The sequence below is a fragment of the Phalacrocorax aristotelis genome, unplaced genomic scaffold (assembly GCF_949628215.1).
Source record: "Phalacrocorax aristotelis unplaced genomic scaffold, bGulAri2.1 scaffold_266, whole genome shotgun sequence".
Taxonomy (NCBI): domain Eukaryota; kingdom Metazoa; phylum Chordata; class Aves; order Suliformes; family Phalacrocoracidae; genus Phalacrocorax; species Phalacrocorax aristotelis.
Genome location: NW_027441192.1, coordinates 33,784 through 48,036, shown reverse-complemented (window position 1 = coordinate 48,036; position 14,253 = coordinate 33,784). Strand labels below are relative to the sequence as shown.

The following is a 14,253-nucleotide window of genomic DNA, read 5'->3' as shown; positions in this document are numbered from 1 at the left end:
GGCCCCCGCGCCCGCATCTGCACCCCGTGCCCGCATCTGCACCCGGAGCCCGCATCTGCACCTGGTGCCCGCACCCACACCCGGTGCCCGCATCCGCACCCGGTGCCCGCATCCGCACCCCATGCCTGGATTGGGCCCCCGTGCCCGCATCGGGACCCCGCACTTGCACCCACACCCTGCGCCTGCACCCGGTGCCCGCATCCGCACCCCGTGCCTGGATTGGGCCCCTGCGCCTGCATCAGCACCCCGTGCCTGGATTGGGCCCCTGCGCCCGCATCAGCACCCGGTGCCCGCATCGGCACCCCGTGCCTGGGTTGGGCCCCTGCGCCTGCATCAGCACCCGGTGCCCGCATCGGCACCCCGTGCCTGGATTGGGACCCTGCACCCGCATCCGCACCCGGAGCCCGCATCCGCACCCCGTGCCTGGATTGGGCCCCTGCGCCCGCATCCGCACCCCGTACCCGCACCCGCACCCCGTGCCTGGATTGGGCCCCTGCCACCGCATCCTCACCCCACGCCCGCATCTGCACCCCGTGCCTGGATTGGGCCCCTGCGCCCGCATCCGCACCCCGTGCCCGCATCCGCACCCCGTGCCTGGATTGGGCCCCTGCGCCCGCATCCGCACCTCGCGCCCGCATCAGCACCCCCGTGCCTGGATTGGGCCCCTGCGCCCGCATCCGCACCCCGTGCCCGCATCCGCACCCCGTGCCTGGATTGGGCCCCTGCACCCGCATCCGCACCCTGTGCCTGGGTTGGGCCCCTGCACCCGCATCCGCACCCGCAGCCCGCATCCGCACCCTGTGCCTGGGTTGGGCCCCCGCGCCCGCATCCGCACCCTGTGCCTGGGTTGGGCCCCTGCACCCGCATCCGCACCCGGAGCCCGCATCCGCACCCGGTGCCTGGATTGGGCCCCTGCGCTCGTATCGCACCCTGCGCCCGCATCGGCACCCCGTGCCATCGCTCACCGTTCTTGCCGCAGAAGCTGCGGTTGAAGCCGTGCAAGCAGATCTCGCGGCTGGAGGTCTCGGTGGTGCCGTGGAAGAGGACCCTCTCCACCGCGCCACCGGTACACACCTTCTCCATGCTCGTCTTCTTCAGCTGGTACTGCTTGTACAGCAGCGGGTGGATCAGCTTCTCCACCTGCCGGGCGGCACCACAAGCGCTGAGGGCTCTGCCGTGGGGAGACTGGGCTGGGCTGGGCTCCCCCGTCCCCCCCGGGGCCGCCGGGACCCACCTTGACGATGCTGATGTGGCTGTGCAGCTCCTCCAGCGTCTCGTAGAAATGGCGCACGGTGTCACAGAACTCCTCCGAGTCCTCGGCCAGCGGCATCAGCCTCACCTCCTCCTCCTCCAGGCCCAGCACCTCCGGCCCTGCCAGACACGGCCCCCCGTGAACACCGGCACGGCACGTGGCCTCCCCCACCCCCCCCAACCCCCGGGTGGGGAACCCCGTGCCGGGGCAGGACTGGCCCCGCGGCCCCATCGCGCTTGCCCGGCGCGGCGGCACCGTGCCAGCAGCGCCGCAGGCAGCGGCACGCACCGAGCAGGCGGCGGGCGCTCTCCGTCGGGGGCGAGCTGCGGGAGATGGCCGAGGCGCAGGCGCTGCCGATGTCGTACTCCTCCATCCGCTTGAAGTCGACGGTGAAGGGCCGCCCGTCCAGCAGCAGGTCCAGCCGGCGCTCCCGGCGCAGCCAGGCCTGCTCCAGCAGCGCGGCGGCATCGGGGCCGTAGGGGACGGCGGGTGCCGGAGGGGTCCCACCGCACCCAGCCCGCGGCGGTGGCCGGGGGGGCCGCGCTCCGGCTGCGGCAGCCGCGGCAGCAGGAGGGCGAGGGTCGCGGGCGGCGGCGGCGGCGTACTCGGCGAAGCCGTGCAGCGTGGCGGTGCCGTGGCGCAGGCAGAGGCGCACGGCGTGCTTGCGCTGCAGGAAGGTCAGGCAGCGGTGGCAGGCGGCCGGCAGCACCCGCAGGCGCTCGCTCGCCACCTCCTCCACCCGCAGCCGCCCCTCCAGTGCCTGCTCCAGCTCCCGCGGCACCGCGGCCACGTCCGCTCGAAGGAGTAGAACACCATCACCCGCGCCGTGTCCGCCGCCGGCAGAGCCTCCTCCAGGGAGGCCTCCAACGCGGCCAGGAGGCCGGCATCTTCCTCCTCCTCGCTCCGTGCGCCGGGGGCTGCCCGACGCTCCTGGCAGTAGGAGCGGAGGGAGAGCGCGGTGGCGCGCGCCAGCTCCTCCTCCTCCTCCTCCTCGTGCCGCCTGCTGTCCATGGAGCGCTGGATGGCCAGCACCATCTGCGCCTCCTCCTCCATCCAGCTCCCTGCCCGCCCAACAGCGTCTGCCCGATGCCCTCCGCGTCGACCGCGGCAAGGGGCTTGGTGTGGGAGTCCAGCTCCTCGCCGGAGTCGTCGCCGGGCTGCGGCACGGGCTCCCCATCGCTGGCGTCCTCGCCGGGGTGCAGCGCTGCCAGCAGCTCCTTGATCTCCTCTGCAGGGAGGAGCGAGGCGTCAACCGCGACTCCTGACCGCGGTGCGCGGCGGAGGGACACCGGTGTCCGTAGCCCCCTCCCACCACGGCACCGGGAAAGCAGGCGCCGGCGCGGCCCCCTCATCCCACGCCACCCCTCACCTATGTTGGAGTGAAGGCTGTTGCCGTCGGCGTCATCGGCACTGTCAGCACTGTCGGCGTCGTCCAGCCGGTCCTGGTGCCCGGAGCGCAGCGCCGTGGGCAGGGGGTCCCGGCGGCAGCTCCGGGGGAGCAGCTCCGCCAGCTCCAGCTGCAGGGATGAGGCACCATCACCGGAGCCGCACGCGTGGCAGGGGCCGGTGCGACGGCACCCGCCTCCCAGCGGCTCGGGTGCTGGGCACCCCGCCCTCCCCGGAGGCACCGGCCACACCTGGGGTCCGGGGGGCTCCAGTGGACGCCGTCTAGGTCGATGACACAATGGAAGCGGCTCTCCAGCTGCTGGAGGACGCTCTGCCCGCCTTCGTCCCGCAGGAAGCGGGCGACGCCGGGGAACCGCAGCAGCACCGGCTGCGAGCCCACGGTGCCCAGCAGGCTCTGCAGGAAATCAGCCGCTGCCCGGCACCGCCCGTTTCCCCGCCCACCTGCCGGCGAGCGCCGGGAGGTCAGGGCCTGCCCGCTGCATCGGCACCGTGCCGCCAGGAGCCGCAGGCGCGGACCCCTGCCCGCAGCTCACCCGGAATCCGGTGACGTCCTCCCCTTCCAGCGGCAGCAGGGACACCTCGGGGATGCTGGCCAGCAGGTCCTGGTAGTGCCGCTGCAGGTAGCGCAGCGCTCCCGGCTCCGCCGGCACCAGCACCTCGTCCTGCGCCGACCCCGCCATCGCCGCCTGCTCCGTGTCCTCACCCTCCCTGGGAAGCGCCCCCGGCACCGGCCCGATGCCAGTGGCTCTGCCACCTCCAGGCAGGGGTCTGGGCTGGCAGGGGCTGGGGGGGCTGTGTGTGGTGTGGGGTCGTGTCCGGCGAGGGGGTCACGTCTGGTGGCGGGGCTGTGTCTGGTAGACGTGCCGTGTCCGGCGGGGGGTCTGCGTCCTCCTCCAGCGGCTCCAGGAAGGGGTAGTGGGGGGCGAGGGCCAGCACCGTGTCCTGCAGCCGGTGGGGCCTCTGCAGCACCCGCTGCGCCGCTGTGGGGGGAGAGGACGGGCAGCCAGCGCTCGAGCGCAGCCCCCCCCCCCCGGCACGCGGCACAGCCACGGTGCCGGCAGCCCACCACGGCAGCACAGGTTGGGGGCTGGGGTCCCCTCCACGCCCCCCTGCTCACCTGCGGGTTCCTGGAAGGTGACGACGGCCGCCCGGCCGCCCCGCAGCAGCCGCACCGCCTGCACGCTGCCGCCGCCGCTGCGACGGTTCTCGAAGTAGAGCTCCAGCAGGTCGCGGCACAGCCCCGGCGCCTCTGCCCGCACCAGCACGCTGCTGGTCTGCGGCGGCCGCAGCAGGGCCACTGCGGCCCCCTCCGGCCCCTGCCGCTTGCGCCCGCTGCTCCACTGCCGCGAACTCTACCGGGACAGGGGTGGCGGTGACGCCAGGGGGGCGCCTGGCGACCCCTGGCAGCCCCCCACGGCCCCGGCAGCCCCCAGGCTCTAGAAGCCACTTCAGCCACCGCGGCTACGCCGACGGCACCGTTTCACCGGCACCGCACCCCGCAACGCCACCCCGGCACCAGCACTGTGCCGCAGCTGGGCGAGCGCGGAGCCCCCGGCGATCGCCCCCCGCTACGGCTCACCGAGGGAGGTGATGGGGTCCCGCAGGCGCAGCAGCCCCCAGCCGGGCGCCGGGCCCCGGCACAGGTCGAAGGTGCCGTGGGGGCGACCGAGCAGCGCCTCCAGGTGCGGCTCCAGGAGCTCAGGGGGGGTCTCGGGGCGCAGCCCCCGCAGTAGCAGGTGGTTGGGGTCCCAGGGTGGGGCAGGGCGCACCCCCAGCTTGGCCCCCCCCAGCCGGTGGCTGCCACGGGCTAGGACGTTCTGGGCATCTGGGGGGGGACACAGGGGTGTCACTGGGTGGGGGGAGCCCCGGAGCCCACCCTGGTGCCTGCCCTGCTCCCGGGGTCCCCTGGGGGCGCAGCACTGCTCCCCAGCACGCCCAGTGGGGATTGGGGCCCCCCACACGCCATGGGGCCTGCTCCCACCCCACCCCAGTGCTCCCAGCCATGCCGCTCCCTGCCCCACACTCACCCTGGGGGTTCTCGAAGGTGAGGAAGAGGAGGGGGCCGAGGCGCTGGCAGCTCAGCACGGGCCCCCCCCCCGAGCGCCGCCGGCTCTCAAAGTAGAGCACTGCCAGCTCCTCCTCCATGTCGGGGGGGACGCCCCCACCTCCAGCACCCCCTCCGCCATCCTGCCCGGCCACACGCGCGTTGGGGGACGGGGGGACCCCTTCGCCTCCCCCCGCCCCTGTCCCTACCCACCCAGCACTCCACACCCCCCCGGCTGCACCTCCCCCCGTGGGGGTCCGCCCCACCCACCCAGCCCCGGCGCGACCCCCGGGAACAAGGACACCCCTCACACCCCCACATCCCTGGCTCAGGGCCCCCACCAGCCCCACGACCCGCGGCAGGACCCCACGCAGCCCCATGCCCCTGGGGCAGACCCCCACGCAGCCCACGTCCCCGGGACAGGCCCCCACGCAGCCCCACGGCCCCGGGACAGGCCGCCACGCGGCCCCACGGACCCGCGGCAGGACCCCACGCGGCCCCATGCCCCTGGGGCAGACCCCCACGCAGCCCACGTCCCCGGGACAGGCCCCCACGCAGCCCCACGGACCCGCGGCAGGACCCCACGCGGCCCCACGGACCCGCGGCAGGACCCCACGCGGCCCCATGCCCCTGGGGCAGACCCCCACGCAGCCCACGTCCCCGGGACAGGCCCCCACGCAGCCCCACGGCCCCGGGACAGGCCGCCACGCGGCCCCACGGACCCGCGGCAGGACCCCACGCGGCCCCATGCCCCTGGGGCAGACCCCCACGCAGCCCACGTCCCCGGGACAGGCCCCCACGCAGCCCCACGGACCCGCGGCAGGACCCCACGCGGCCCCATGCCCCTGGGGCAGACCCCCACGCAGCCCACGTCCCCGGGACAGGCCCCCACGCAGCCCCACGCCCCCGGGAAGGACCCCCACGCAGCCCACGTCCCCGGGACAGGCCCCCACGCAGCCCCACGCCCCCGGGAAGGACACCCCCCCCCCCCCGCACCAGGCATTCCTCCGCTCCGCCCCGACAGAGAAACGAAAGCGAAAGAGGGCGGGAGGCGGGAAGGGAAGGGGAGGGGCGGGGGCGGGGCCTCCCGGGGGTGGGGCACGGGAACGGCCCCACGCGTGACACGGGCTAACAGAGAGAAGGGCCCGTTCCCTGAAGGGGGAACGGAGTGAGCAGCGGGGGGGCGGGCAGGGACAGGGATGGGGATACAGAGGGACGGGGACACGCGGGGACAGGAACACGCGGGGACGGGGCGGGGTCACGCGGGGACACGCAGGTGCCTCCCGCCCCCCCTCCCCGCGCCGATGCCGCGCCGCCGCCACACGGGGGCGCTGCACCGCCAGGCCCCGCCCGGGGGGGGGGTGAGTCCGAGGGGGCGGGGCCAACGCCGCCGCGCGGCCCCGCCCCTCCGTTAGGCCCCGCCCAGCGAAGGGACGGGGCGGGCTCGGCGTCGCCCGCTCTCTGGGAGCCCCGCCCCCTCGGGAAGCCCCGCCCCTCCCGGAGCCCCGCCCGCAGCGGAGCGAAGCCGGCGCTGCCGCAGGGCCCGGCGGTGAGCGGGGTGCGGGGGGGGGGGGCGATGCGGGGTCGGGGGGGGGGGGTGTCCCGCCGCACCGGGGCGCGGGGAGGGGGTCGGGGGACGGACGCCGCCCCCCCTTCGCGGTGTCCCCGCTCCGCCCTGCCGCATTCCGCAGCGGGGGGGCACCGGGAGGGGAGGGGGGGGTGGCGGGGGGGGTGCGGGACCGGACCCCGCTGCCGTGGGCACGGGGGGTGCCCCGCCGGTGTGTCCGTCCCACCCCAGCCCCCGCGGGTGGTGCGGAGGGATTAGGGCTGGTGCTGCCGTAAATAGGCCGCGCTTGGCTTTACCGGGCTGAGGCAAAGCGGCTTACGGAGTGGCGGGGAAAACGGGCGGGGGGGCGGAGGGCACCCCCCGCAACCCCTGCACCCCTCCGTGCCCCCCCCGCAACCCCTGCGCCGCCCTGCGCCCCCCCACAACCCCTGCGCCCCCCGTGCTCCCCTGCAAACCCCTGCAACCGCTGCACCCACCTGCGCCCCCCCACAATCCCTGCACATCCCCGTGTCCCCCTGCGCCCCCCTCCGCCCACCTGCAACCCCCTGCCCCCCCGCCCCCCCTGCACCCACCTGCACCCCCCCACAATCCCTGCACATCCCCGTGTCCCCCTGCGCCCCCCCGCGCCCACCTGCAACCCCCTGCCCCCCCGCCCCCCCTGCACCCACCTGCACCCCCCCACAATCCCTGCACAACCCCATGCCCCCCTTGCACCCCCCTGCACGCACTTGCGCCCCCCTGCACTCCCCGCAGCATCCACCCCAGGCGGGGTGCACCCCCTGCACCCCTTGTCACAGGCACCCCCTGCACCCCCTATCCTGTGCACCCCGTCACATGCACCCCCTGCACCCCATGCCACAGGCACCCCCTGAAATCTGTGTGCTGTGCACCCGAAGGTGCATGCACCCTGTGCCACACACCCCCCGTGCACCCCAAGTGCTGCGCACCCCCTGTCACAGGCACCCCATGCACCCCATGCCCAGCACACCCCGTCACACACACCCCCCTGCACCCCATGTGCCTCACCCCCGTCACATGCACCCCCTGCACCCCGTGTGCCTCACACCCGTGTCACACGCACCCCCTGCACCCCGTGTGCCTCACACCCCCGTCACACGCACCCCCTGCACCCCGTGTGCCTCACACCCCCGTCACACGCACCCCCTGCACCCCGTGTGCCTCACACCCGTGTCACATGCACCCCCTGCACCCCGTGTGCCTCACACCCGTGTCACACGCACCCCCTGCACCCCGTGTGCCTCACACCCCCGTCACACGCACCCCCTGCACCCCGTGTGCCTCACACCCGTGTCACACGCACCCCCTGCACCCCGTGTGCCTCACACCCCCGTCACACGCACCCCCTGCACCCCGTGCCACGTGCCCCCCGCGACGTGCCCCCCGTGCCGTAGGCACCCTGTGCCCCCCCACGCTGCATGCTCCCATGCATGTGCCCCCCCCATGCCGCAGGCACCCCGTGCCCCCCGGCCTGCGCGCACCCTGCGTGGTGTGCCCGCCCATCCTGCTCGTGCCCCCTATGTGGGGTGCCCCCTATGTGGGGTGCCCCTCGTGCCGGCGCCGCCTGCATCCCCGGGGTGCTCCATCCACCCTCCGCGCCCCCACGGCGCTGCCCGCGAGGGGGTCCCTGCCCTCCCCCGGGGCTGCCCGGGGGGGGGCTCTGGGCTGGCGGCCCCTTGCCGAGCCGGGGCGGGGGGGGGGGTCACGTAGCCGCAGCCGCGGTGCCGCAGGGCAGAGCACCCCCTCCCCCCCCCCCCCCCCGGTCCCTCCCCGTGGCACCGGGCCGGGCGTCACGCGGGCGGCCGGCTTCGGTTGCGCCACCGGCCATGGGGGGGGCGGGGGGGGGGGGCTGTCACTCGGCCGGGCCCTGGCACCGGCACCGGGGACGCCGGTCCTTCGCTGCGGCGCCGGCGCATCCCGTGGCATCCCTGCTGCCGCGGCGCGGGGTTGCGCAGGGCTGGCGGGGGCTCTGCCTGCCGGTGCCAGCCCTGCGGGCAGCTGCCCGTCCCCCGCCGGCCGCGCGGTCACCGCGCAGGGCCGCAGCCGGAGCCGCCGCTCCCGCAGCTGCGTGGTTTTGTGATCCCGCGTCCCACGCAGAACCGGCTCCGGCGCGGGGGCGACCCGCGGTGCTTGCGGCAGCCCTGTGCCGCCGCGGCCGGCCGGCGGAGGCAGGGCCGGGGGACGGGGGGGGGGTCGCGACGCGGCACCGCTGCCGGTCCTGCGCCTTCGCCGGCGGCCGCCTCCGCCGAGGGGAGCCCCCTCGGGTCTGGTTGGACCCCGGTGCTCCGGTGGCGGGGCGCTGGCAGCCGGCCACGCCGGTGCCGGGGGGAGGCGGCGGCGGCTGAAAGTGGGGCGGGGAGGCGAGGCTGGTGACGAAGAGCAGCCGGGCAGCGCCGGGGCTCCCACCGCGGCGGCCGCCGCGACCCACCGGCCCCGCACGCCGGCCGCCGCCGTGGCCGAGGCCTCCCCGCAGGGCCCGGGCCGGGGCAGCCGCGGGGGGCCGGGGCAGCCGGGGGGGGGGGGGGGGGGCTGTTGCCATGGTAATGGCCCCGCCACCGGGGCGGCCATCTTGTGTGGGCCTGGGGAGCGAATGGGACCGGGACCCCCCCCTCTGCGGGGCTGCGCTGGGTCGGGGTCCCTCCTCCGCAGGGCTGTACCAGGTCGGGGACCCCCGGTTTGGGACCCCCAGGACTGCCTGGGCGTGCGGGAGAGGGGCCATGGGTGGTGGGGGTGATGACAGTTAGGGGGTGGTGGCAGTTGGGGGGGTGATGGCAGTTGGGGGGTGATGGCGGCAGGGGGTGATGGCGGCAGGGAGTGATGGCAGTTGGAGGGGTGATGGCAGCCGGGGGTGATGGCAGGGGGGGGGTGATGGCAGTTGGGGGGGTGATGGCAGTTGGGGGGTGATGGCAGTTGGGGGGTGATGGCAGGGGGGGGGTGATGGCAGTTGGGGGGGTGATGGCAGTTGGGGGGTGATGGCAGTTGGGGGGTGATGGCGGTTGGGGGCGTGATGGCAGTTGGGGGGTGATGGCGGCAGGGGGTGATGGCAGTTGGGGGGGCGATGGCGGCAGGGGGTGATGGCAGTTGGGGGGGTGATGGCAGTTGGGGGGGTGATGGCGGCAGGGGGTGATGGCAGTTGGAGGGGTGATGGCATTTGGGGGGTGGTGGCGGCGGGGGGTGATGGCAGTTGGGGGGGTGATGGCGGCAGGGGGTGATGGCAGTTGGAGGGGTGATGGCGGCGGGGGGTGATGGCAGTTGGAGGGGTGATGGCAGCCGGGGGTGATGGCAGTTGGGGGGGTGATGGCGGCAGGGGGTGATGGCAGTTGGGGGGGTGATGGCAGTTGGGGGGGTGATGGCAGTTGGGGGAGTGATGGTGGCAGGGGGTGATGGCAGTTGGAGGGGTGATGGCGGCGGGGGGTGATGGCAGTTGGGGGGGTGATGGCGGCGGGGGGTGATGGCAGTTGGAGGGGTGATGGCAGCCGGGGGTGATGGCAGTTGGGGGGGTGATGGCCACCGTGCCTGACCCCCCACCCCTCCTCCCCGCAGCAGAGAGGCGGCAGCCAGCCGGGGGGCGAAGATGTCCCACGAGAAGAGCTTCCTGGTGTCCGGCGACGGCTTCCCGGGGCAGCAGCCGACGGCCCCCCCGGCCTACGCGCAGCCCCCCTACCCCACCGCCCCTTTCCCCCAGCCCCAGTTCGCCCCAGCGCCCTACAACCAGCCGGGCTTCCCACAGGGGCCGGGGCCGTACCCCGCCGCTGGGCCGTACCCCGCTGCCGGGCCGTACCCCGCTGCCGGGCCGTACCCCCCCGGGCCGTACCCGCCGGCGGGGCCGTACCCCCAGGGACCCTACGCCCAGCCGCCGTACGCCCAGCCGCAGCCCATGGTCCCCGGGGACCAAGACTGTGAGTAATGGGGGTCAGGGGGAGAGCGGGGGGGTCCATCCCGGGGCACGCGCCCCAATCTGTGGCCAAGGAGGGGGTCCCCTCCTGTGGCGGGCAATGCTGGGGCGCTGCCGACAGCACTGGGGGGGGTCCACCGGAGGGAGGTCTGGCCATACAGCCGGCGCGGTGGGTGGGGGGGGTCTGGCTGGTAGCGCAGCTTGGGTCTGTGGGGACCCCCAGTGAAGGGATCCTGCCCCGTGAGCCCCCCAGAGATGAGCGTGGCCCCGGGGGGCACCATGGGGTGCCTCCGCCGCCGGAGCAGGGTGCTGGCCGTGGCCCCAGGAGCAGGGACGCTGCCTGGAGCTGTCAGCTCGGTGGGCGCGCTGGCGTGAAGCCTGGCTTCGGGGGGCAACCTCCCCCCAGCCCCCTCAGCCCCGTCTCTCCTCTTCCCTCGCCGCTGCCAGCCGGAGCTGGGTCCCACCGCGCGTGGTGGAGACCGGCCATCGTGGTCACCCGAGTCGGTGAGCGGCCGCCCCGGCGGGCAGGGCAGGGACTCGGCGCGGCGGCGCAGGCAGCCCCCCACCCGCCAGCCCCCTTCACCACCACCCCCCCCCCCCGCCTCTCCCCGCAGCCCCCCTGCACAGCACCTACCACGAGGACGGGCCACCCTCCTACTATGACAACCAGGACTTCCCCACCGCGCACTGGGACGACAAGAGTGTCCGGCAGGCCTTCATCCGCAAGGTGGGGCTCGGCCGGGGGCGCTCCCCCGGGGCGGGGGGGGGCCGTGGCTTTTGGGCGCCGTGACCCCCGTCCCCCAGGTCTTCCTGGTGCTCACCCTGCAGCTGACCGTCACCTTCGCCTTCGTGGCCATCTTCACCTTCGTGAAAGGCGTGAAGGGCTTCGTGCAGCGCAACGTCTGGACGTACTACGTCTCGTACGCCGTCTTCTTCATCTCCCTCATCGTCCTCAGCTGCTGCGGGGATTTCCGCCGCAAGCACCCCTGGAACCTGGTGGCCCTGGTAAGCGCCGTGCCGGGGCGGCGGCGGGCGGGCTCGGCCCCGGCTTTGGCAGCCCCGCGGCCCTGGGGGTGCCGGTGGTCCTGCAGGGGATGGCTGCGAGGACGGGGGGCATGGATGGAGGGGTTCAGGGGGTGCGGGGGGGACAACAGCCTGCCTGGTGACAGCGGAGCCCGCCCCGGACTCGGCGAAGCCAAGAGCCCGGCATGAAGGGCGTTGGGCACCGTGGAGGCGCGGCGTCACCGGGCCTGGGTGGACGCGGCGGGGCGCGGCGAAGGCGGGGGGTGGCCGAGCCGCCGTGACGCGGTGCCCCTCTGCTCCCCAGTCCATCCTGACCGTCAGCCTGTCCTACATGGTGGGGATGATCGCCAGCTTCTACAACACCGACGCCGTCATCATGGCTGTGGGCATCACCGTCGTCGTCTGCTTCACCGTCGTCATCTTCTCCCTGCAGGTCAGCGCCGGGGCTGGGTGGGTGTGTGTCTGGGTGACCCCCCCCACCCCAGCTCCCTGCTGGGGCTGGGGGCTCCAAACCAGGTATGCAACCCCCTTTTGGCTCCCTGCTGGGGCTGGGGGCTCCAAACCGGGTGTACAGCCACCCCCAGCTCCCTGCTGGGGCTGGGGGCTCCAAACAGGGCGTACGATCCCCCACGCTCCCTGCTGGGGTGGGGGGCTCCAAACCAGGTATGCAACCCACCCTTGGCTCCCTGCAAGGGACTGGGGGCTCTAAACCGGGTATGCAACCCCCTTTTGGCTCCCTGCTGGGGCTGGGGGCTCCAAACCAGGTGTACAGCCCCCCTCAGCTCCCTGCTGGGGCTGGGGGCTCTGAACTGGGCCTAGGCCCCCCCTTGGCTCCTTGCTGGGGCTCGGGGCTCCAAACTGGGTGTACGACCCCCCCAGGCTCCCTGCTGGGGCTGGGGGCTCCAAACAGGCCGTGCGACCCCCCCGGCTCCCCGCTCACTCCCCCCTGTCCCACAGACCAAGTACGACTTCACCTCCTGCCGGGGCGTGCTCATCATCTGCCTCGTCGTCCTCATCGTCTTCTCCATCCTCTGCATCTTCATCCGGAACCGCATCATGGACATCATCTACGCATCCCTGGGGGCCCTGCTCTTCACCTGCGTAAGTGCCGGGGGGGGGGCCCGTCCTCCCGCTGCCGCCCCTGCCTGGGGGGGCCGAACTCTCCGCCACATCCCTGGGGGCTCGGGCTGGGGGGGGGAGGGTGCAGGACCCAGCCAGGGGGGGATGCAGGGACCAGGGGACCCTTTCATGGGGTAGCTGCTTGGTGGCGCGGGGTGCCGTGGCCGCCCCCCGCCCCCAGCCCGGCTCTGTGAGTGTGTCCCCCCCGCCCCGACGCCCCCTCTCTCGCAGTTCCTGGCGGTGGACACGCAGATGATCCTGGGCAACAAGCAGCTGGCGCTCAGCCCCGAGGAGTACGTCTTCGCCGCCCTCAACCTCTACACAGACATCATCAACATCTTCCTCTACATCCTGGCCATCATCGGCAGGGCCAAGGAGTAGCGGTGCCACCGCGGCCGCCCCCCCGCCGCCCCACGGTGTGCGTCCCGGTTCGTGCCCCCCTCCCCGTAGCCGGTTTTGTTTGGTGTTTCATCGCACCCCCCTCGTCGAGTTTCTCCCCTTAGAGTTTCGTTGACCCCGGCCACCTCCCCAGCTCCCGCCGGGAGCGGCTGCGGGGGGGCTCTCCGGGCCGGGGGCTTGGGGGGTCCCCTGAGGCGGGTAAGAGCTCTGACCCCTCGCCGGGAGGCGAGGGCAAGGCAGGCAGCGCTTGCCCGTGCCTGCCTGCTGGGGTGCCGCAGCCGCCCCTCCTGCCCCCCCAGCAGCCCCCCGCCCAGGCCCCCCGCTTCCCCCCCGCTGTGAATACAGCCTCTCCCCCCCACCCTTGCCTTGAAGGAGGACTGGAAGCACCTCTCCCCCCGCGCACGCGCTGCCCTCGCCCCTCGCCGTCCCCCCCTGGCCGCGCAGGCAGGGTCAGCACCGGCGGCACCCCCGGACCCCCCGCAAGCTGCAGGCAGGGCTGAGGGCAGGGTCCCGCCGCCCGGCTCGGGGTCCTTGCGCTGGGCACCAGTCGCTGCTGGAGCGTCCCTGCGGGGACCCGGGGGCCTGAGCCGCCGTCCCTGCCCCGGCAGCGCGGGGGTCCCGGCCCCAGCCCCCTCCTCGCGTGGCCACGGCTCCGTTCTTGCCCCATTCTGTGGCTCCAGCTCCTGCTGTTAATAAACCTCCGCCTAGTTCATCTCTGCCGGCTCCGGCTCTCCTTTCCTGCCGACGCTGGCCGGGCCCGGCACGGCCAAGCCCAGGGGCTGCCGGCAGCCCCCCCCCCTCCAGCCCCATCCCACTCGGGATCAGCCACCGGCAGGGATTTGCCCAGCACCGGGGAGCTCGGCTGCGTCCACCGCCCTCCTCGCCGTCCCGGTGCCCGGCTCTGCCACCCCGGCAGGGCTGATCTGCTGCCGGTGCCCCGGCTGCGCCGCGCTCCGTGGGCTCTGCCGGCAGCCAGCCCTGGCACCGGAGCTCCTCCAGCAGCCGGGGCGCCGTGCGCCGGCGGTGACGGAGCGGCCGCCAACGGCTGCGCCGGCAAGGGCGTCCTTGGCAGCGGACCGAAGGGCTCGGGGGGGGCCAAAGCGGCAATGCTCGTGCCGCCACATCCGACGGGGGAGTAAAGCGGGCCGAGCAGAGCGGCGGCACCGGTGCCCCGGCCGATTGCCATCGCTGGAACCTGGTGGGGCGGATCCCGCGACGATTGTGGCCACCGACGGCTACAGCCTGCTCGGAAGGGACAGGCGAGGACGGAGGGGCGCGGGCGCTGCCTCTCCGGCGAGAAATCGGTACGGTGTGAGGAGCCGTCCCTGGAGAATAACCACGAGCGGGTCGAACGCTGGAGGGTAAGGAGCAGAGGCAGCAAAGGGAACCTCGTGGCCGGTGCCTGCCACAGGCCGCCTGACCAAGGGGAGCCACCGGCGAAGCCCTTCTTCCTCCGGCTCCAGGAGGCTTCGCAGGCGCTCGCCCTGCCGGGGGGACTTCAGCCACCCCGAGGTCAGCTGGGGAAGCAG

General features: G+C 74.6%; 2 protein-coding genes across 3 annotated transcripts; one reads left to right on the top strand and one right to left on the bottom strand.

The window, feature by feature from the left end:
• Positions 1 to 5: 5 nt before the first annotated feature.
• On the bottom strand, positions 6 to 7,026 carry PARP10 (poly(ADP-ribose) polymerase family member 10; the record flags this gene model as incomplete). Its single annotated transcript, XM_075080244.1, is given in 20 exon segments — positions 6 to 625; positions 684 to 1,140; positions 1,235 to 1,371; positions 1,541 to 1,739; positions 1,741 to 1,782; positions 1,784 to 1,831; positions 1,833 to 2,047; positions 2,050 to 2,297; positions 2,300 to 2,480; positions 2,622 to 2,772; positions 2,892 to 3,100; positions 3,189 to 3,345; positions 3,377 to 3,639; positions 3,777 to 3,981; positions 3,983 to 4,049; positions 4,239 to 4,484; positions 4,687 to 5,009; positions 5,700 to 5,756; positions 5,758 to 5,855; positions 6,999 to 7,026. Coding segments are annotated over 20 exon segments (3,951 nt in total), but the record flags the coding sequence as incomplete, so codon positions are not given.
• On the top strand, positions 6,110 to 13,436 carry GRINA (glutamate ionotropic receptor NMDA type subunit associated protein 1). Of its 2 annotated transcripts, none has more exons than XM_075080238.1 (7): positions 6,110 to 6,252; positions 9,832 to 10,187; positions 10,798 to 10,910; positions 10,988 to 11,188; positions 11,511 to 11,639; positions 12,164 to 12,307; positions 12,557 to 13,436. In XM_075080238.1, the coding sequence occupies exons 2-7, from the start codon at positions 9,863 to 9,865 to the stop codon at positions 12,704 to 12,706; spliced, it is 1,062 nt and encodes a 353-aa protein (XP_074936339.1). In that variant the 5' UTR covers positions 6,110 to 6,252; positions 9,832 to 9,862; the 3' UTR covers positions 12,707 to 13,436. The 2 variants fall into 2 exon arrangements, with proteins under 2 accessions (XP_074936339.1, XP_074936340.1); XM_075080239.1 differs by having other exon boundaries at positions 6,190 to 6,252; positions 9,835 to 10,187.
• The last annotated feature ends 817 nt before the right edge of the window (positions 13,437 to 14,253 follow it).

What these genes read in the sequence shown, in the direction of transcription:
- GRINA (XM_075080238.1), top strand. Translation starts at nt 9,863, where the DNA reads ATGTCCCACGAGAAGAGCTTCCTGGTGTCCGGCGACGGCTTCCCGGGG. An exon ending in TCGTCATCTTCTCCCTGCAG is followed by an intron (nt 11,640 to 12,163) that starts GTCAGCGCCGGG and finishes CCTGTCCCACAG; the next exon opens with ACCAAGTACGACTTCACCTC. An exon ending in GGGCCCTGCTCTTCACCTGC is followed by an intron (nt 12,308 to 12,556) that starts GTAAGTGCCGGG and finishes CCTCTCTCGCAG; the next exon opens with TTCCTGGCGGTGGACACGCA.